Genomic DNA, 23,389 nt, shown 5'->3' with positions numbered 1-23,389 from the left:
AAGTGTGTTTAATAAAAAAAGGATAAAAAAACAAGATGGTCAGAATATTGATTATAGCAGATGGGGCAGAATCGAATAAATGTTTTCAGTGTCTTGGGCAAAGAAAATACAAGTAATTTTCATTTTTGGCTTTATGTGGTGCACTCTATTCACAAGCAGTGTGAAAATCAGTTATCAATAACAGTTTCTTATTTCTCAGGGCACACAGCTGCATAAACACAAGAGTATTTTTAAATAAGCTTTCTTGCTGTTTTATTAAGACATAACAATAACAGGCACTTTTGCAACATGGCATTTGAAATTAATCTCCATAACAGTCAGTCACAGTAACACAGTGCAGTGGTTAAAGCAGTAGAACCATTTTGTGGTACAGCTCACAACTCAGCGCTGCAGTAATTAAGAAAGTAAATCTAAACAGGAACAAACTGTCTAAGTGATAACCCCCTTTACTGAACATAACTGTGGAAAGATAAGAGGGATGTTCAGTCCCCTTTGCTTTATTATAAAAATAATAACTGCTTGAATGTGTAATTCAACTTGCCTTACTTAACTGGGAGATATTTCATTTTTGTTGACTATAAAAATGATTAATTATAAAATATTTGTTTGATTTTTTTTTAGATTGTGATTAAGCTTAATTATCGTGATCTATCTCTGCAAGAGATACGTGTAATACTATATTCTATTTGAATAGGTACTGCTCTAGCAATGTGTAGAGTATTTTAGTTAACTAAGGCAAGTTATGAAACATCATTCAGGGATATTACTGTCAAGGACAAACAGTGACAACTCAACAGTATGCAAAGAAAGGGCAGAAGCATTCAGCTTATAAACAAAAGTGTGGTAAAGAACCTCTCACAATCCAAGGAGGTAGATAGTGATGCAAATCATCCAAAGTTAAATGATGCCCTTTGGCTGGTGGCCATAAATAAACAACGCACTGGTTGTGGTGAGATTGAAGCATAATTCATTAGTATTCATTCCTGCACACTAACCCATAACTGCACCGCCTTTTCGTCTGGATCAAAGGTGCTAAAATTATCCGAGACTGAATATCACAGTATACAGTTGCTGCATATTAACTGTAAAAAAATATATAATATTTTGAAACATCTGTATTTATTATAGCAATGATAACAGTTTTAAAGCTGAAATGTATTGCAGTGCAAATGCATGAGGGCAGTTACAGGTACAAAGCCTGAATGAACTCTCGTTTAGGAGAAAGTTTTCAATTGTTGCTTGACCAAAACATGTAATTTATCAATTAAAAGGTCTTCTGTATACTCAAAGTGTCTTATGATCTTGAGACTCTGATTGTTTATATGAACTCATATATATGAACTCATCTTTATGGCCTAAAACTTTCTTTTTTTTCATCAAACTACATAATATCCAATCACTTAAAACTTCAGGTATTGGCAAAAAACAAACCTAAACAAACTATAATGATATGCAATATCAAACAATATAAATTTGATTGTCAAAACCTTTTTAAGCATATAACACTCCATGGCATTAACCCCACAGTGCCATGAGGTAAGTCAAGCGCAGTTGGTATACTCTCTGAGACTTTTACTTAGCAGCTCCCTCTATGATGGAGTCCACAGTAAACGCTCCAGAGTCAGAGTTGGGCTCACATTCTGCCTTGTTCTCAGCACTCACCATAAGGTTGACAGGCATGCAGGCCAAGCTGGTGTCAGGAACTCCATCAGGAGAGAAAGCTGCAAAGCACAGAGGCTCAGACATGTCAACAATGCAGCAGAACTACTTTTATAGTACATATAGACTATACGATAAACTGCGGAAGCATTAGATTATAGGGGGTGCTTCTCTTAAAAAAAAATACTAGGACAAGGAAGCGCACTCAACATTATAAAATTGCAAGTGCATCAAAGGGACCCTTGCATGTTTAGGGAATTGAAGATGATCTCCCAAATGGAATGGACCAAAATTTATCCATAATGGTAAAAAAACTATTTTTCTTGTACAATATGTCTCAAAGCTGTAACAGCTATGACAACTTGTGGTGTATCAATAAAACTTTATGCAAACTTTGTGCAAATGAAAACAAAACAAAAAAAAAATCAGCATAAATAGTCAATATCATATATGTTGCAAAATACATAATCATAAAAAAAATAGGTGAATGTAAGTTTTTTATTGCTTCAGCTTGGAAATCCAGTGTACCTGCAATTTGTTAGCCTTTTGCAATTATAATAGTGACAGCTCTCAACATTACAACAAAGTAGACAAAGTGCTCACAAACATGAATCACACAGGCTGAGGTGAGGTCAAGCCACTTGGGCAGAACCACTAAACTTGATAACGTATTAATCCGGCATGAGTGCTGAGCATGCACAGTGGGAACAGGTAGAGAATGAGTAGTGCTGGATAAGCAATGTATCAACAACTGCACAGAGCTTTGTATAACACACTCTGAACTCCCGAAAAATGATAGAAAACGCACTGGTAAAAAATTCCATGGATTATGTACAGTATTACTATTCAGTTTCATTGTACTCGAAGTAATGACAAATTATTTGTAGTGTCAACATTAATTTGAAACACTCATAGCGCAAGTCTATTATACCAATCTACACTACTATAAACTCACGGATCATGGCTTGTTCACTGAGCCAGGTGAATTGAGTGCTTATCTAACTGCGCATATAAAACTGATACTACAGTGTCTGTGAGGTCTATCAAAGTTACAGCGCAAGGGGGATTACTTAAAATCTAATTCAGCTGTTTTGCTGACCTTCGTAACTCACAGGAGACAATATAAAGTTCATCTCCAAGCCACTCTTCCCTTTCTCCTCCTCCTTCTACCCGGTGCTTTGCTCTGGCGTGGAGGTAATTAAGGAGCGCCCGTGGAGAAAGAAAAAAAAGGAGTAATTTTTCTCCTCATTAACCTTCTGATTGGTTTTAAGCTTCAGGACTCGGCACGCTGTCTGCAGTTTGTCACCTATCCCAAACCAACCAATCGTTAATACTAATGTCTGTGTAGCTAAACTGCACAGACGCTATTTGAACAGCAATAACATGGTGTACAAGATAAGAGATTTGAAATTAATAGTGGCTGTGATCATTCTTCAGAGGGAAAAAAAAATTAACTATGGTGTAATTAAAAGCTAAAGCATTTGCAGATTACATGTAGGACATTTGTATAGAAGTGAAGTTCACACTGGGGCTTGTGTGGCAGGCAATCCTGTTTTGTGTCACAGCTTTGTTGCATTTGATCATGACCTAATTACCATTTCATACAGATAAATGTGAAGCCTAGCAAATTGCTTTAATTTTTTTATGTTTTTTTTTAACGATATAGCACGTCAAATATTCAAAAAGTCAAATGAAGAGGGATGTGCAAATATAGTAACAGTAGGAAGAGCAAATAATTTCCTTTCTAAATCTAATGTCATGCATTTCAAACAGAGGCGTTTTGGTATACAGGGTTACAAACAGTATTTATGTTTAAAAAAAAAGGGGGGGGGGGGAGCCAGGACTGGGCAGGTTTGCTTGATAGTTTAAAAAAAAAATTGTACATGTCTGTCAAGTGTAGAACAGAACTGAAACAAGAGAAGATTTACCCCTCTCTGTGTTCAGAAAGAACTTATTCTCTTCCTTGAACTTTTGCCCTATTCACCTCTGTTCAACTGAATATCTTATATTTCCAAACTATTAACCCGTCTTTGTGTAGTTAAACAAAAGGAAGTCTTTTTTCCCCCTTTTTTTAAAGCCCATGAAAAGGGGAGGGGAGAAGGTGAAAGGAGCTCAATCATTTCTGGCAGTCTGAACAAAAAGTGAACAAAAGCCCAGATGTGAGAGAAGATGGTAATTTGGGCCTGATCTATTGTGGATAAGGCATAAGGCTTCTCTGCCAAAGCTCATGTACTACCTGCACAGGGCCATGTGGGTGCCTAATCCCTCTATTTAGATAAACACACTTAAACACACTCTGCCACTTACATATAAGGTCTGTATGCCTCAGAGCTATAAATAAATTATTATGAATAAATACAAATAAAAAAAAAAACACAAATATGGCTCGTCTACTGTTGTCTACGTTATACACTTTGTAAAGCTTCCTTTCAGCATTTCGCGGAAGATACAAGGGTAGAAAGAGAAGGAGTTCTGTCTTATGCAGCGACATGTGCATCACTCTTCATCATTAGAGCTGTGGCAGGACTTTATGGAGCAGAAAATTCAGTGGAGACTTAAACCTTAAACAAACACTGACACCTCAAACCTGCCAATGGCTGCTTCAGAGACTTTCTCACACGGACGAAATGGCTTTTACTGCATATGGACCAAACACTAGAAAAAGTACCCTGCAAACAAAACTAAGAACTCTTAAAAAAATTTAAAAAATAAAAATAAAAAAGTGAAAAAATATACATTTGCGCTCTTACAACCTAAAAAAAAACAGTATGCAATGTCTCTGATATGTATTCATGGCAAATTACAATTTTGCATAAAGGTCTTATATAAGCATAACTACGTCACTAACTTTTCACGACTACCATTAGAACGGACACCTTCAATGACCATTATTGGTCTATTAGAGAGTGGCATGAGTGGCCAGCAGTGTCTGACAGAAGGCATCAAGTGAGGGTCAGAGGCTAATTAAACACATAAGCACCTCCAGTCCCGCATTGTTAACCAATCTGTCCCCAGACGGAGAGTGTCATTGAGAGAATTGACAGGCCCTCCTCCAAGTTAAATCACTGGCACTCAGCCAACTCCCACAAAATGACCTGTCCATCTCTGGACACACGCTCTGATCTGTCGAAACATTATGGATATACTATAATGACCTGAGACGTGGAATCGATGCTTTGAGGGATTTCTTGTCATTCTGTGAAAATGGGCAAAAATAATTGTGAATGTAGGATAAAATATGTGAAAATAAGAACAGCGTCATGGAGTGGGGCGCAGCCTACAGTCCCAAGGGTGAAGTAAGTGTGTCATTACATTCTGACAGGGCTCTTAATGACAGAACGTCAGACGGAGAATCGATCAGAACCATACAAACACGCGTTTCATAGCCACACTAACATTTGGACCTGTTTAAATTTAACACAAAGCTTCTCTCCTTACCTCTTATTCCTCACTCATTGTTTGCTTTTTGACATCACAGTGCACCATCACTCGTCAATGACAGGCTTTACTATACAAATATAAAAATATATTAAATAAACATGGATGTAGTTTTAAAATATTCAAGCTTGATTAATCAAGGAATGGGTAATCAGATTTTTTTTTCTCTCTATGTCTATTAATATCTGCTAAAATTGATCAGTCTACATCACAGCATCTTGTTTTCAATATGTCCAAGTGACTCGAACATTTGGAGCACTGGACAGTGGCAAAGGCTGGAGAAGAACATAAAGTAAATGCTCCTTACACATTTAATCTCCCCAATGCCTCAGACAAGTCTTAATGGAGATGTTGTACAACACATTACAACAGTGCTTGAGCCTAGAGCAGGCAATTACACTGGTATTTAACCAATCCATAGAGAGCGAAAAGACAAAGCATTTAGCATCAGCAGAAGAGAGGGCAAGACAGCATGAAATGGAGGAGTCACTAAGTGTGCCTTAAGCTTTTAGACAGCAGACTGTACTGTAGTTAGACTCCAATCATGGATTTCACCTCCAGGCCTCTGGAAACAGCAAAGGTATTCCACTTAGTGTGTTCATTCTCTATTCCATGAAATTTAATTAGCTATATTAAATTATAATAAATCTCCTCATGCATGACAAAAAAGTGTTACTATATTTTTTCAGGCAACAGGTTTCAGGTGTCTACAATTTCCTTGTACTGAAATTAAGGAACCCGAACATATTCCAGCAGGTAAATGCAACCGTAATAAGAAAGGTCCATGAAGACATGGTTTGCCAAAGTTAAAGTAAAATTTTTCAAGTATTTGAGTGTATTATGTTTGATTCAGGCTTGTCATATGTTGGCACATAAGATCATGTACTTTTCCATGCTCAGAAAACAAAACACATGAACAGTTCACTTCTGTGAACACACAGGACACTTCTGGAATAAATCTTCACTTATCTACACACACCAAAGTATTAAGAAATATTAATTAATTAATTAATAATTAGTGAAAATAAGGGATGTAAACAGAACAAAGAATATTTCCTTCATATATAATTCTTTTCGATATTAATTATATATACATCAATCTAGTGTATGCTTGATGCTAAATACAACATAAAAAATGTCACACAATGGCAAAAATAAAATACAATGTTTTAGTATTAGCATACGTGACTGAAATCTCCTTGTCCTGAACGCTTTGATTCGTGTCCGAACAAAATTAGGTGTTTATGGTGAACTATAATGCCAATGCAGAAGGTGAATTAGTTAGATTCATGACAAAATCTTCTTTCTACAAATTCACTTCCTGCATTGGCAATATAGTTCACTATAGTTGACATTTAAGTTAGCTGCTCTGCTACAGTAGGTGTGATGTCAAGAGAATGAGATGTTGATGAAAGCTGTATGGCTTCTCTGTTACATGAGACATTACACCTCTTCCTGTTGAATTATTACCACTTCACTGCATTTAAAGAAAGTTTTCATTGTTAATGCCAGAACTTGAAAGAGTGAATAGGCCCTTTTGACTGTTCCTGTGAAACTGTGTTTATCCAGTAATGTACTTTGTACTTGATCTAAATGTACTTATGCAGAAGGTCTTATATACTTATACAGCTCAGTGGTTGAAACATTGGACTGCTGACCGGAAGGTCACAGGTTTAAACATCAGCACCACCATGCAGCCACTGCTGGGCCCTTGAGCAAGGCGATCAACACTCATCTGCTCACACGTATAGATAGAATTGGCGATACGGATATCTAGGAAACGCTTATCCAGGAAATATACCTTTTTTTGATAATAACCTGTTTTGCTAAATTTCTAAAGGATGTTTTTGGTGAAAGAATAAAAAAACAAAGAAACAAAAAAAACACTTTTGGTCGTGGGTTAAAAAATGATTTCACAACTTGTAATGCCAAACACTGACAAACAGGGCTCATTTCTCATTAGTAAAGTTACACATGACAGTTTTTAGCAAATTTTGTAAAATATTGTGAACAACACAATGCAACTCATTTAAAACTGATTTATAAGTAATACTAGTTACACTAGTCCTACATAATATATGAAGGACAGTTTATTTCTACCATTCACCCAGAACAACTGTGAGAAATAAACTAAGAGACTGCTCAGTAAAGTGGAAGCTTGCCAAAAATGATAAGCTTACTTTAAGATTTTTAAACGATTAAATAAAAAAAAGGCTATTATTCAGCATTCAGCACTGATTTCAAGCAACCAGTATGAGCAAACATTGCAAATTCCTTGCACAGACAGGAGTCCTACTTTAACACAATGTAGAATGTGAATAATAATAGGATCCATCCATTACCTTTGTGGTTTAGGGAGACAGCACAAGGAACGGTCAGATCAATAACTATCCATAGCTTTGATAAGCTTTCCACTTTATTACTAGAAAATAAAACACTTTGAGATTGAAATTTATTGAATGTGTAAATATAAACAAAACTACTAAGACCCAAAATCAATGAGGTCAAAAAGTTAATATTTACTTTCTGAATTTGCTTACTACATTATAGTGTATACTGACTGGTGTCCTTATTTTCCTTGACTCCGGGGGACATCATTTCTATGTGAAACTTCAAGAAGAAGAACAACAAAAAAAAAAAAAACAAGAGAAAAAGAAAATGGTTAAACCTGGATCATATAACACTAAAATTCCTACATAACTCACAAAGAGCACATCATCTCAAAGCATGACGGGGCAGGAGGATGGGCTGGGAGAGAGATGTGGGGTGGATGTAAGCCAACCACAGGCGGGTGATGGAGTGTGGTGTCACTAGCGGCGTGGACGATTTACAGCAAAGCGCTGCTGACGAGCTCACGGCAGTAAAGTGCGCACAGGGGCGTATTTCACAGCGAGCTGGCTTTTATGAAGAACACTTGGACGCCCCAGCAGGGCCGCCGCTCGTGACGGATGGAGAAAGACGCATGACAAGCTTCATCATTGTTTGTAAATCTTAACTGTTCCCGCTCACTAACCGCAGAGGCAATTTTCCCGAGACACCGGCAGAAAGGGCTGCTCAGAAAGGACAGCATGGCACTCCTGAAGGTTATCTGGCCTCATATTTGGCCAACTGATTACTCCCCCCCACACACACACACCACCCCCACCCCATTCACAGAGCAAGAGGGAAATAAATACACATCGTGCAGGGTGGGAGCACAGGAGGCACAAGCAGGTGTACGGGGCACTCATAAGCCTTCTCATAGAAAGACGTATGTCTACAAGAGCATTACATCTTAAGGACCAAGAATCGAACTTGGGCTTCAATATCACAATGTAATCTGGAGGGAATTCATTACTTATTTACACCATATAAATCTTTACACTGATCGTGAGATTATTTTGTTTTTATTTATATTTTGTTAAACACTGATTAAAAGATCAAATGACTAATATGGGAGATGTCAGGATTTCAAAAGGAGCTTTCATGTCCTTTTATTTACATCCTGGTGTGTTAGAGAAATTAGAGCATGGCACCTGTGGTGGCGGACAACCCAATTTGTAGGTAAGCAAACATACTGGAATATGTAGTCTCAAAGTAAATCAGTGTAAATAACAACATGTAATAATTGGATGCAAATAGACAATTAGCTGCATCAAGCAGGTGTTCACTGACATCACCAAACCTCTTTCATTCTTATTTTGTGATGAGTTTCCAAGCTTGTACCACAAGTCTTAAAGATGTCAGGATGCTGCTTTTAATCTCCTCTTCAGGAGGTGAAATGCTGCTTACTTGGGTACAGGGTCTGGCAGTTGATCTAGCAATTCTAAAACCTCACAAAATAAAAAATGGACAGGTTCAAAACAACAGGTATGGCTCTTAAACATATCTATATCTACAAATGCTGAGTATTGTGCTGAGGAATCTGATGTAAGTAGCTTATCAGGTCTAGGTGTATTGGCTGTAGTAATAATGAATATTATTTATTAAAGAAAGCATGTAAAATCTGGTTATGCCACATAAGTATAGGAGGAAACTCTTTGCAGATAACAGCTTTTTTCTGGTCATGCCAGCCTGGCCATGCATGCAAGGTCATGGCTGTACCAAGCCTAATAAGACCATTTAAACACAAAATGGCCTACTGTTTGGATAAGCCTCTTGCTTGCTGCAGTCCAAGTAAATATAATTGCCTTAACAGTTACACTTGAAAGATATTTTCTGTACGCTTAAAAAAAAAACATGTTGTGCAAACTAGAAATGCACCAGTGTTTTCAACGTAGTTACACTCCGGCTTAAAGCTTTGTGATTACTGTGCTTTCTAAAACCATGGTCCTGATTTTTATTTCTTTCTACATTATAAAGCAATGCTAAAGGCATGCAAACTATGAAATAATCTCATCTGAACAGTTAAGGTTGAGATGTATCTGTTACTTATGATCTGTAAAGCCATCTTTATAACAGCTCTAATATGAGGTGCTGTTTGTTAATTGGTAATTTTTGAGGCTGGTAACTCTAAATGAACTTCTCCTCTGCGGCAGTTTCCTCATGATGCTTGATTGGTTTTGCAAATGCACTTGACAGAACTGTTCCAAAAAGGCTGACCTTTATGTCTTAAAAAAACACTGACTTCTTGTTGTTGTATAACAACAAGAAACATAATTCTCTAATTCCATATGTGTTATTTCATAATTTTAAAATCCCCATTATTGTTGTGGAATGTAGGAATCACTAATCAAAGAGAAAGATTAGTGATTTCTCCTGGTAAAGTAGTATTATTAGTAGATTTCAGTATTCAAGTCTTAATTTGTATTGTCATATTCGCTGTTATTTTACTAACAACCAGACATGTCAACCAAAAGCTATGAGTGAAAAAAAGCTTTTAAAAGATAAGCGAATGTTAAATCTATGTTTATTAGATAATAATCATGTCATTGCCCACGTGCATACTGGATGTGTAAGTTTGGAACAAACTAATTTCACCGATCTATAGAGTCTGAATCATTTATCAAAAATTATGTAAATAGGTATAAATCACTTTATTTGAGCATTGGGGATTTCTCTTTCACATTAAACTAGTGCAAGCAGGTCTCATCATATTATGTGTTTAACGCTAGCCACAGGAAACAGCCGCCACCCTGCTATCACGCCAGTAACTGGGTAGTTAGTACCAGTGTTTTGAGACCACCCAAACTGAAGCGCTTTTGTGCTGTAATGGACCGTAAGACACCCCAGAGTGAGAGTGCAGGGAGACAGGCACCCTCATGGGTAAAGCAGCATGTAAATTCATCAAGAACCACAACAGGTAAAAAGGCTTTCATGGGTTGGTGGGAACCTCAGGTCTGGTAAAACATAAAGCGTCCAAGAGTTCTGTCAACTTCTCAAGCATTCATTTATAAGAAGTGATCTACTCCGGGCAGTTCAGAACCAGACATCAGCCGGACATTTGTGTGAATTAACGATGTCTGCAAAGTGAAGTAACTAGACTGTTAAAACAGTGTGACTTCTGCACTTGTACATGCAGCTCATGTCACTTTAAATCCTAAGACCTAAGAACAAATGGCCATAATAAAAGTTTTACTTTTGAATTTATTTATCTGTGTGAATTTTATGATGCTCTTGACTTGCATACTGAGCCTCCCTCAGATGTACTTTGCACATGCTGTTGATAAACTCTGGATAAAACTTTATGGGCCTGTGAGTGGTATGGGCAAGAGTGTGTGTGTGTGTGAGAGAGAGAGAGAGAGAAATAAGGAGGGGGATGGGAGAATGATGACACTGACCTGCAGTTTTCGGCTCAGGGCAGACGCTGCTGTCCTCCATGCTGAAAATGGGCGGCATGCACGCAGCTGTGCCCAGACCCTGACTTAGGTAGGAGGCTGCAGAATAGTAGGAGTGCATACGGTACTGCTGGGACATGTTGTGGCTGGACAGACGGCTATCTCCACTGGGCATCTGCTTCAGAGTGAAATGATTCACATGCAGTCACACAAACATGCGCAAAGGAGTAAGATTAATGTAACTGGAAATAGGAAATATAAATACAAATTAGCTTGTAGGGTAATTACATAAAAAACTAGAGCAGGCATCACAGCTTTTGACATCCTGAGGGGTGAGTTTAAGAATATAATTCACAAGAAACCACCTACAATCCTGGAGCATCTGAAGAAAATGTAAAACGAGGAGCGATCTCAGAGAACCATGTCTCATCAAACACTATATGCTTGATCCTTTTATGGCAAATAGAGGCATAAAGTGCTAACAGAAGAGTCCGAATAATTGATGCATGTTGTTTGGTAAATCTACTGTATATTACATTTTTATTGAAAATGCATTTACTTTAATTAACAATTTTAACCCTTTGTGTGATACCTTAAGAGTGAAAGTTTTTTAACCAAGGGTGCCAATAATTCTGATGTTGATATGTACATGTTCAAACAACATATTATAACTTGAATCACAAGGCAGATCAAATCAACTTTATGTGGAAAAATAGTGCCTTATGAATATCATCTTGATCACTGCACATACAGAAATGTGCAACACAAATTACACATTTTGAAAAACAAGCCTGCGATTTTAAAACAAACCTGAGCATGTCTCATCATGAAATAAAAAAAAAGAAAAAAGAAAAAAGAAAAGAAAGAAAAAGTAAGATATAGTCTACAGCCGTTAAACTCACCAGGTCTCACTTGGCTTCTCAGACCAGATCGATTTTTCCCTCAAAATAAACTGCAACACAATCTCTGGTCAGTTTTCTCCCTTTCTTACCCTTTCTACCTTCTATCTTCTGAGAACTTTAAAATGGGCTGTCTAGTCAGCAACACAGCGGCTTGAGAGTATTTTCAATTTCAGCTTTATGGAATTTGATTTCTGTCAGCCAGTAATATGTCACCATTTATTGTTCACCCCATCAATTCTAGACAGCTTTATAAACTGTTATTTAAGCTATGCTAGGCTTCTCATATTGCTTATGACAAATACAGCAAAAAAATGAACTGTATTTTTCTGGACATGCTCCAGTGAAACATGCATTGAAAAACAGAAATACACATGGCTAAGCATTTGAAATGTGTCACAACAGGAATCAAGACGTACTGTGGTCTGCCTAAGGCACGTTAATCCAACTCCATTCAATTCAATTTCATGCTGTTAACTGGCTCTCACTCATTAACTTTGCACATAAATGTGGGAATTCAGCTAGCATTTATTTATTGAAAAAAATTAAAAATTAAAACAACGGAAGAAAGTTAGAGTGAAAGGTGTGGGTGCAGTGCTACTTTTAGTGTGAAAGCTCCAGTGCAGCCCCCATTAATAGGGGCTGGCTCATCTCCCTTACCTCCCTCAGAGGGCTCTTATCTGGCACCATCAGCTATCTGGATCCTCTACGCCACCCTCATATTTTCATTCTCCACCTGCAGTGCAGCGCAGCCCTGCTCGCTTGAGGTGGGAGAGGGCAGGAGATGGACGTGCTCAGATAAAGGCAAGCTGGGGAGCATTTTCTTCACCCACTAACTTTTTTTTCCCTACAGCAACGCTAAACCGATTTGTATCAACCTCACTTGGGGACTGTAGACGACCATGGTAACGGATTACATTCTTCAGGAAATGCAAACCATTTAAAACTGATCTGCTTAAAATGTAATACGATTTAGTTGAAGGATTTTATGAAAACTTAAATATGACGGCAAAGCATACTCATAGCTTTTGTCTTGCTGGACAATAACAAAAATGAAATGTCTCCAGCTGATTGGTAAAGCTGAATGCCAAAAAAAAAAAGAAAAAGAAAAATCATCATATATATATATATTAAAAAATTTTTTTTTTTTTTTAGCTTTAACATCTAAGCAACATCAGTTCACATCTGGTCCGTCTTTGTTTACAACATAACACGCTGTGGAAATAAATCCTTGCAATCTAGCAGGTAGTACCATTACGCATAATGAGATCAACATTAAAGTATTCAAGCGTGCTGCAACACTATAGCAATATCATTAACCTTTGCAATTCAAATGGCACAAAGAAGTGTGATGAAAGCGGTGACCGTGGCGCAGGATGTTGCTGTCAGTCCCCCTATTGCACAAACACACTGAAATATGGCTCCATCAACAGCCCACATGGACATATCAGCCATTGGTAAGTCCCTGAAGAAATACTGGTTTAATTTATTCCACACATGAGTAATTCCTACTGGATACAATGAGGATACTTTGTAACATAAATCCAAGCAAATATACAGGATGATGCCCATACTACAATCATGTCACAGTCTTCAGGGTGCATCATATGTCAGTGGTTTCCTGTCTGATTGATAAAGGTTAATAAAAGTGTCTTAAGTTGATGGAATATCAAAGCTGAAGGGCCATGACTTTGAGGATGCCCTCAATTTCAAGTTGTCCAATTCAATTTGAGTAAATAGAAATCTTCAACATTATACAACACCATGGAAATCATGCCCTAATTATACCTTAGACACCTACAGTTTATGTATACTCGAATATACTGTACCTTAAATATTAAATTACTATGTTATTAATATAGTATTAATAGTATAGTAATTTTAGTACTTGAAACTTGCTATTAATTTGTTTTACAACAGTTAAACAATAATAGAAAAATAAATAAATAATCTAGGTTTATATACAGTACATGATTCACCATCCTACTCCAAACAACATTATTTCACTATCTTTTCCAGAGCATCCTATGTCATACGTTTACAGCCTATTCACATAAAACATAATGCTAATCACAACTCCACTAGCCTTGTCCTTGTGAAAAGACTCATCTTTGCTCTCGATCACAGTTCACGAGACTATTAACAGTAAGAACCTTAAGTCCTTGTTTATACTATACCAAGTTGCATGCATTTCATGTTTGTGTTTTATTCTAAAAAATATATATATTTTAGTATGCATGTTACACGAAACACTGCAGAATAACAAATTCTAACAAAAAGTGCAAAAAATAATAAATACAGCAATTTATAATGCCTTAATGAAAATTTTCCATTTATAGAAATTATTGTAGGTTATTTGTTTTATCGTATTTATAGGTTATTTATATTTATCGTAGGTTATTTGTTTTTTGTGCATAAAACATTAAAGGGTTACTATAACTCTGCTGCAAAGGTCAGCATCTGTTACTGACCAGAAACCATAATCACTAACAGCTGCAGCTCAGGCATTTAAAAGGCATGCACAAAAATCATTTGCCAAACTGTGTGACTAAAGGGTGCAAATTCAGTGTTGTTCAGTGCAATTGCATGGCTTGGATAAGGGTTAGAGAACTCCCAGTGGCAGCATGAGTTGCAGTTCCGACTGGGGGAAGCGGGGAAATGTAAACAGTTTGTAAGAGAGACAGCATGGCATGAAGACTACACACCTTCCTTGCTGTACTCAGCCACTGGCTTGGAACGAGAAGACAGGCATTACGCGTAAAAGCTCACTGTGCCACCGTGCCAAGTTAGAACAGGCAGCTGGGTTCACTGACAGGAACCCGTATAAACAAGCGCTCCAACCCACTTAATCAGCTCATTACCACATACTGCTGGACTGCATGGGACACGGCCTAGGTGAGTGGGAAAATGAGTGTACCATGGTGGTCTTCTTCATGGGTGTTGAGTTATTATGGAGCAATTCTTCCTGTTTGGGATAGATTTTTAAGTGGGATTGGAAAACTTGGGGAAAAAAAGTCATTGCACACTTCTTGGGAGACCCTTTTCTTTGTTTCGTCAAATACAATTTAGTTTAGATCACACTGTAGAAAACTTTCAGCTGTTCTGTTTGATGGTAAACGAGCTTGACACATATTTATACCAATAAACCCCCCTAAGATATTATAATATTTATAGTTTCAATTTATTTCATGCTATGGTGAATGATTATAAACTCTGCCACCAAATTTATAAGACTTGGTACTTACAATGCATATAAATCTAGTTGTGCAATAAGTTGCTGCATTATTTAGATTTAGGTTCACAATCAAAGCAAAAGCCTTTATGGAACATAAATATAGTAAATGATATACAGCAGAAGTAATTAAATTAATGAATGCACAAATTAACTTCACTTCCTGAACACAGGAATTTATTCAAACAAACGAAATGCGGTGTGTGTGTAAAATACACACTCAGAAAAAAAATACTTTTTTATACCTTTCATTGTTGCTGAAGTGGTAACCTTAAAGATCTCTCTTTTACATAAAAATAGGAAAAACACATGTATTTTACTTTAAAAACCTTGTGCTGAAGTTAATTACATTCCAAGCATGTGCCATAAATTTATCCTATTTAAACATTTCCAGGTGAAAGATACTCATTACTGTATGTGTACACAAGATATACTCTGGAGCATAAAAGCAAAGGTACAGTATAAAGCTTTTCTGAAATTGTAAAAATGGAAATTTTTACTATTGTATTACGGTGAAACTAATGACTGCATATGTGTGTTGTCACCTGGTACTGCTGATAATTGTAGAGATTGCTGTAGTATGCTGGATAGCGGGAAGGCTGATAAAAGTTGTAGTAGGAAGCATCTACCACGAGGTCAGCAGAGCCCTCAGAGTGTCCCCTGGTGGCTGCGGTGGGGCTCGGCGTCAAAGAAGAGCGGCTCCCTAACAAAAAAAAAAAATTGCAGAGCCATTCAAACTGATTTCTTACTGATGATGAATAATTACACAACCTAACCTTTTAGGTTACAGAGGCATGAATCAAATATATATATATATTTTTTTTTTTAAGTAAAAAGCTAACGCTTTCAAATGTTTATTTAGTTAATTTGTGCTATGTTTTTGTTGTATGGATTTTAACCTCCTGAGACCCAGACACTATGTATTGTTTTATACGTTGCACTGTGTGCTTACTGTATCGCTTTATGAGTACCCGATAACTATAAACTTACAGGAACAAGTCTGGCAAAATAATTATACACAAATGAAGAACATACAAGGATATTTGGACAACCTAGTTGGTCGAAAATGTCATGTCCTTACAAGAAGACACTCAGGTCTCAAGAGGTGATTATATACCAGATGTAAAAGATCAGCTGCGTTGTTGCTTACAGCCCCACCTGCTGGTGAAACACCAGTGATCCTGCTAGTACAAATGTTCTTGGATTCTTCCTTAATGCGTCATTATACCGTAAATGCGACTAATTTCTTAATCTTTTCACCTTCTTCCTTATCTAATGTGCGAGTTTGGAATGTGCCGTCTATGCCCTAGTGTCAGAGGATGACCAGTAAGGGCCGCTTTGCCTCTATGCCCCTTTGACAGCAGCACAGATCCAATTTGAACAGCCTTGACCGGGCTCATATTTTCCTCCTAGCACAGTCCTATCAGACAAGCAGGAACAGTCTGTCTCTCTCCCACCCTTCCTGACTCCAGATCTCTGGCCAAAGAGCCATCAAAACGACTGTGCCCAACATGCCAAGGAGCAATCACCAGAGCTAGAGATAGGCACACGGTGCAGTGACGGAATGTTACAGAAAACGTCGCTCCTCCATTCCCCTCCTCCCTGCATTTTCTAAAAAAAATAAATAAATAGAGCATCTTACTGGCTGTATTGTGTTTTAGGAAGAATGGGTCACTACACCGGAGAATGAATAGATGGGTACAAGCTGTCCACAGTCACGGATTCACTTGAACCGCCTCAAGACACACACACAATTTTTTCAGGAGTCACAAGTTAAGTGGGTCACAGTGCTATGTAAAATAAGAATTCCTCAATCTTTCTAAGTTTTGTTTGCAGTTTAAACAATTTTATTATTAGTAGAGTTCTTTAGATTTTTTTTTTTACATTACATTAGAATACTTAATACATAATAACTACTTTGGTAACTGCTTTTCACAGCAACACAATACCACACTACCAGCTCCTTTCTTCATGATTTTTACATTTCTCATGGTTATAAAGCACACCGATAGAAATCATTGGAGATTTCACTTACTTAATAAATAGAAATATTATTGGACTAACACCAGGAAAAAAGGTAAATCAGACATCGAATGAAACAGATTGGATCCTGTAAGCAATGCCAACAATTCTAATTCGATTTAGGAAAAAAATGTTTACTTATAAATAGACTTTACTGTTTAAAACATATTCAAACTTTATAAAAACAGTTAACAACAGTCACTATTACTTTTTTTACTACCATTAAATATTATGCTGAATTCAATCAATCAGAGTTATTAGTACTTAAATTAGAGGGGTTTTTCAAAATTATTTTAATGTGTTATGATTTTTTTGATCTCATTAAAATTTTCAGCCCTAATATGATATTGACTGGACATCTCAATCATAACTGTTACATTCTTTTACTACATTTTTGATTTGGCTTTAAATCTACTATCTGGCCTTATTGTTTTCTCCTTCATATAATAATAATAATAATAATAATAATAAAACAATTTACCAGTGGCATGTCTATTAGTTTAAAAAAATGTTGAATTTTTTTTTTTTTTTTTTTTTACAAAAGCTCTTTATCATCATCAGCTAATTTTCCTTCCCTGCTTTATATGCATTTAACATCAACACATAAAAACAGAAAAAGGAGGGCCAAAAGTCAAGAAAGATTAGTTGCTTTCTTTGCCATAACTCACCTTCTGTACCTAATCTGAATTAAACATGCATTTTTGTCGGATATACAGTTTATTTTTCTGGGTAAAAACTAGGTTTCAAGCCAGCATAAGCAATTCTATAAGAGCATATCAGCACAGTGAATTGGACTCCCTTCAGCTGTGGTAAAAGTAATTAATCTCACCAGAGGCAGCAGGAGAAGAGGCAAGCGATCTCGCTCCCACTGCAAAGCCGTAATCATTTCCTGGCTCATCCTTCACCACAATGTCTGAACCAGAGAGGTTCACTGGTGTGCAGATGCCCATCTCCTCCTCCTGAGCCTGCTGGCGCCGCAGAGCCACCTGAGCACAAACGTTTACAGTGTATTGACTAATAGATTTTTTAAAATTATTATTATTATAATGTACTGTTGAACTCAAATAGTTATTTGTTTAGGCAGTTCCAGTTGAAAGTATGTACACAGGTTTGAATAAAATTTTTCTACATTCTAGAACATTGAAAAAAAACATAAAATAACACGTCTGGTATTATGTAATTAAGAAACAACAAAAACAACAAAAGTCAGCTGTTATTTAAAGACTGTTCTGGAATAGTTCTTGCGAGAACAGTGTTGTCAAGTGCACTTGCAAAACTCATCAAGCACCATAAGGCTCCCATGAAGACCATCCCAGGAAAGCAGGATTAAAACTTACCTCTGCTGCATAAGAGAAGTTAATTTAAAAATATTTTAATTATGTAAGAATAACAAACAAATAATAACTACCTTGGTGACTGCTTTTCACAGTAACACAATTTCGCACTAACAGCTGTTTTATGGTTTTTAAAATTTCTTACTGTTATAAAATACACCATGACCATTAGAGATTTCATTAACCAAACAAATAGGAACATTATCAAACTAACACCAGGAAAAACTCAAACTGAATTAGACACAGAAGAAAACAGATTAGATTCTGTAAACAATGCCAAGAATAGCCAGAAACTGAAATGTATACTTATATAAATAGACTTTACTGTTAAAAAAATGTTCATGCTTTTTAAAGTAGTTTATTTTTATGAAAAAAGCAGTATCAGATGGGTATAGGTGGCTGTAGCACCTGATACTCAAAGTTTTAATAACAGTAACAGAAAAGTATCATTAAATCATGCAAACCTTAACATTCATGTTAAATCCCACAAAATACAAAAGTGCAACTTATTAACAACAACTAAGAGGCTGAGTGAAATACAAGTTAATAATGGTCACTATGTGATGTAATGATAATTTATGATAATGTGAATTCCATTTATTAGTTATTAGTACCTAAATCAGAGTGTTTATTTAAAATTATTATTCAGTTATTTTTGTCTGTTATGATTTTCTGATATCAAAGTATTTTTCAGACCTGATATTGATTAGACATCTCAATCATAATTGTTTTTTTCTCTTCCTTTTAGATCCAGCTTTAATTCTACTCTCTGTCCAAGACTAACACTTACCTCTACTGCAGAGAAGTTGTTCATTTAGCCTCGAAAATCTCCAATTAACAGCAGCTCAGATTCGAGCTGTTATGAAGGCTTTACAGAGCATAAGTAAACAGACACATCTTAATATCAAAATGCGAAGTAGATTATTGCATATTTTGTTTTACAATGTAAAAAATTAATAAAAATCAGGAAAGACCATGGAATTAAAAGGTGTGTCAAACTTCCTATATAGTAAGTTAGTTTTGGACTAAGTTAGTTAGTTATTTAGTTAGTTAGTTACCTATATACACTTTAGGAAAAGAAAAACTTGTTTAAACATTTTAAAACTAAATTTATTGTTATACATTATATTGATATATATATCACGATAACAATATGACAATATTATAATTATTACATCAATATAACCTACATCTTAATATTTTTATTTTCCTGAAGTGTGTATACATTTTTTTTGGCTGACTGTATTTTGCTAAACCTCAAACCTCACACTTCTCTCAATCAGGCTGCCACATTGTTGCTAAGAAGTGTATCTTTAACGTAAACAATTCTCATTGTTATTTATTTTTATTTTTTTGTTACTTAAGTGTAAATGACAAAACACTTAAAGTTAAACACTGTTCACATAGTTATAATTTCATCTGTATATTGTCTAGCTAACAAGCTAGTACAGTAAATATTTAAACAACAAAAAGCTAGGAATTTACACCTTTTGTGTTTTTTTTTTATTTATTTTTTTTTTTAATGTAAAATAAAAAAATAAACATAAGCCGTCGTGGTGTTGCTTCGACGTGAGAAAAGTTAAGGACAGCTAGCTTATTATCTTAGCTACCTGAGCGGCCATGACGCGCTGGCGCTCCGCTATGAGTTTGCATTTCTGGCACTGACAGTCCCGCCAGTTACAGAAGCGCTTGTGGCCCTTCAGAGGCGAGACGAAGCCGTGGTTCCTGCACCGGGAGCACTTCGGCATGCGTGGCTGTTTTTTACCCACCGGCCCCGGGGACAGAGGGGTCGCGACTTCCAGAAACGCCTTCTTGTTTTGCTCGTCGTCGCTCATCTCTGCGCGGCCTCGTGCTTCTGCTGCAGCTGAGCGAGCTGGCTCGTGCGTTTTGTGCCGCTCCGTTTTGGCGCGAGACACCTCAACATTCCAGCTCGCGCGTGGGAGAGTGGGACCGAGCGGCCTTCCCACTGCTGGCATTGGTGCACACGTTATTATATTTAAAAAAAAAAAAAAAAATGAACTGAAAAGTGTCACGAGTATAGTGCAAATACCCGTCAAAGGAAACACCCTGCACGACATGCACAAAACTCATTAACGGGCTAATTAAGTTTTCTTTAAAAATAATAATAATAATAAGATAGTGCTTTAGTCATCTAATATGATGAATCTAAAATTATGCAAACGAGTGTGGTACCGCAGTTGCGTTCTGGTTGGCACCATCGACTCCAACCGCCATGGTTGAGCGTTCTGTGCGCATCGCATTTGCTTGTTTTCTCCGTGCTTGGTAGGTGCACTCCGATTTCCTCTCATAGTCCAAGAACAGGTTAATCAAAGCAACTGTCGTAGAAACATTTTTTGCACCTGTATACAGGTATAAAGATGAGTGAGTGAGTCTGGAAAGTGCATACATCATAATGGTGGCAAAGAAAAACTCCCCGAGAATGCAATAGGAAGAAATCTTGAGGGGAACCAGTCTCAACAGGGAACCCATCCACGTTTCTGATATATCACATAGCAGGGATTGATCTGCAGTCATACTGTGTTATTAAGCTGGAAGTTAAGTATAACAAGAAATATTATGTGTTTAAATTAATATGAAGTCCACTTTTGTTAACCTAAAATTTTTTGTTAATCCAAGATTTGTTTTTGTATAAATGTCACCGATTTCACTGATCAGTCTATAAGGTGTGTCAGAACTCTCCATATATAATAAGAACATTACATTTACAAAACATCCTGGACAATTTAGCTATTTCTTCACACAAGTGGTCTCTCTGACTCATGAACTGCACCTCAAATGTGTTTCTTTCAATGAGCATTTCCATACACAGACTGGGGGAAAAAATGTTCTCACAACTATGGAGTTTTTCTTACCTGATGCCACTGGCATATTTTAAGCTCTTTTTTTGTGAAAGACGTGAATTAGCCACCACGTTGTGTGCTGTAATTAAAGCTTAAGGTAAATTCTTTTTTTGGCCAGGCAGTGTATGACCAATAGTTTTTTACATTAACCACTACATTTGTAAGATAGAGACAGAAGGATTTAACTGCGATGCAGCAGAGCTAGTTCTTTAGTGTGTCCGCTCTCTCAACTCCTCATCTGTACACTCTGTTCAAAAAGAGATAAGGTTCCTAAGCTTGCACTTTTATGCTACTAAGGGCCTTTAGCACCATCACCCTATCTTCACCTCACAAATTACTAAATAGCCAAGGCAAATCTTAGTAATCAAGTGCAACTGTGTCAAATAGATGCATTGCTTTCTGGAGCTTTGTCTCTCCATTATATCTACTAATAGGGGTCTCATTAATGACACTGAACATACAGTAAAATGGTAAGTGAGAATTTTGCTTCTTAGGATAAAAAAAAGCCTGCTACCCCATATAAACAAGTATTATATACATACTATATATTATTATTATATTATTTTTCACACATTCACATATCAGCACCCACTTTATTATACGTTCTCAAGGGCAATACTATAAAAATAAAAATTGTATATACTTTAGAGTAGTCAATGTGTAGCTTATATAGCAGTACTGATTTCCTGTCCTCTAACAATAACTCTACATGCAGTTCTCAGTTATTTGTCGAAATAACTAACAACAAAAATCAATACTCCCCAAGTGAACATATCAGAACTGTGCCAAAAGTGTCAAAATGTTTTGTGAGAACCATTGTTATCTAGCACGGCCAAGATCCTCCTGGCCATGGAATTCACCAGAGCTTCTGTAGCTTATATAATTAACTAATGCATCAAATGCTAAAGTGGAATTTTTTAATAACCTTTGTGGTTGGTGTTTGGAATCCATGACTTAAAATTTGAATACAAATTACACGCGACCTTGGAGAGTTTTGCCTGGTTCCCTGGTATCCTTAAAATATGTAAAATTCCATTTGCGGTTCTTAGCAAACCGTGGCAGAAAACCTAGATAGCAAATATCCATATTCAAATTAGTTTCTTGGAATAATAATAAAAAAAATCCGTAAAGCTTGGTAATGTAATTGTTTAATTAGCCATAAAATGTCTCCAAGATGTTTTAAGCAGTAGATTATAAGCATAGTAGTATGTTATACAGGGTTTATTCCTGCCTTATGTCTATTGTTCCCAGAAAAGACTAAAGACGGATGAATAAACCAGTGAATCTCAAGAAGTTCCAATTATGTTTTTTCTTTTTTTTTTTTGCCTCAAATCGCAAAGGCGATGTGTGTTTTACTGATTTACCACAATTAAGCCTATTGAAAAAAAACAGAACCCAGGACCACTAAGAAACACTTGGTAGTTACACTTTCTAATCTGGTGTCCATCACCACTAATTGCACATCTGCCTCCTCTTATTTTATCTTGAAAAGTTGAGTTATTTTTTTTCCAGAAATTAAAATTGCTGTATATAATTTAAATTTGAAATATACACCAATCATCCATAGCATCAACACACTAACATTGATTATTAATTGTATACCATTAAACTAGTCACAAGATTATGGACACCCAAGGCTTGTTTATTCATGTGTGGAGTAAAGGCTCTAATCCCACAAAAAAAAGACAATGCAACTAGCTGGAAAAAAAGTAAATGTTGGCCACAATACAAAGACACCAGTACAGCTAGTGCACCACAGTCCACCACGCCCAGGGCCCAGCAGGCAAAGAGCCCAAGGCCACTGGTCCAGCCTCCAAACTCCCCAGATCCCAATCTGATCAGGCACAGACAGACTGCACATTGACAAACAAGTAAAAATCCATGAAGGCCCCATCCCGCAACCAAAAGCACCCAAAGATCCACTGGCAAAATGCTGGTACCAGACAACACACCTTCAGAGGTCTTATAGAGTCATGCCCGGTGTCAGGTCATATAAAGGAGCAGTTTCTATACTATACAAACAAATGATAGCACAAAAAAAATCATACTATAACAAAAAGTGTTGGGAAATATTGTGAAGATTTAGATAATCGAGCTGACACCTAATTATTATATATTATTATAGACACATACCTTGATAATAAGGGGCTCCCTGACCAACCCTAGGCACTCATCCCTTATCCTTTGC

The 23,389-nt window shown here is 36.6% G+C and overlaps 1 protein-coding gene across 2 annotated transcripts; it reads right to left on the bottom strand.

Annotated features, from left to right (window-relative positions):
• Positions 1-245: 245 nt before the first annotated feature.
• On the bottom strand, positions 246-20,277 carry dmrt1 (doublesex and mab-3 related transcription factor 1). Of its 2 annotated transcripts, none has more exons than XM_053481122.1 (5): positions 19,951-20,277; positions 17,836-17,992; positions 15,530-15,687; positions 10,857-11,031; positions 246-1,721 (listed from the first exon to the last, which is right to left on the bottom strand). In XM_053481122.1, exons 1-5 carry the CDS (start codon positions 20,173-20,175, stop codon positions 1,573-1,575), a joined length of 864 nt encoding a protein of 287 aa, XP_053337097.1. In that variant the 5' UTR covers positions 20,176-20,277; the 3' UTR covers positions 246-1,572. The 2 variants fall into 2 exon arrangements, with proteins under 2 accessions (XP_053337097.1, XP_053337098.1); XM_053481123.1 differs by having other exon boundaries at positions 10,857-11,028.
• Positions 20,278-23,389: the final 3,112 nt, after the last annotated feature.

The sequence above is a fragment of the Clarias gariepinus genome, chromosome 21, assembly GCF_024256425.1.
Source record: "Clarias gariepinus isolate MV-2021 ecotype Netherlands chromosome 21, CGAR_prim_01v2, whole genome shotgun sequence".
Lineage (NCBI taxonomy): Eukaryota > Metazoa > Chordata > Actinopteri > Siluriformes > Clariidae > Clarias > Clarias gariepinus.
Note: the sequence above shows the minus strand (reverse complement) of the source record. Positions and strands in the feature narration are given on the sequence as shown.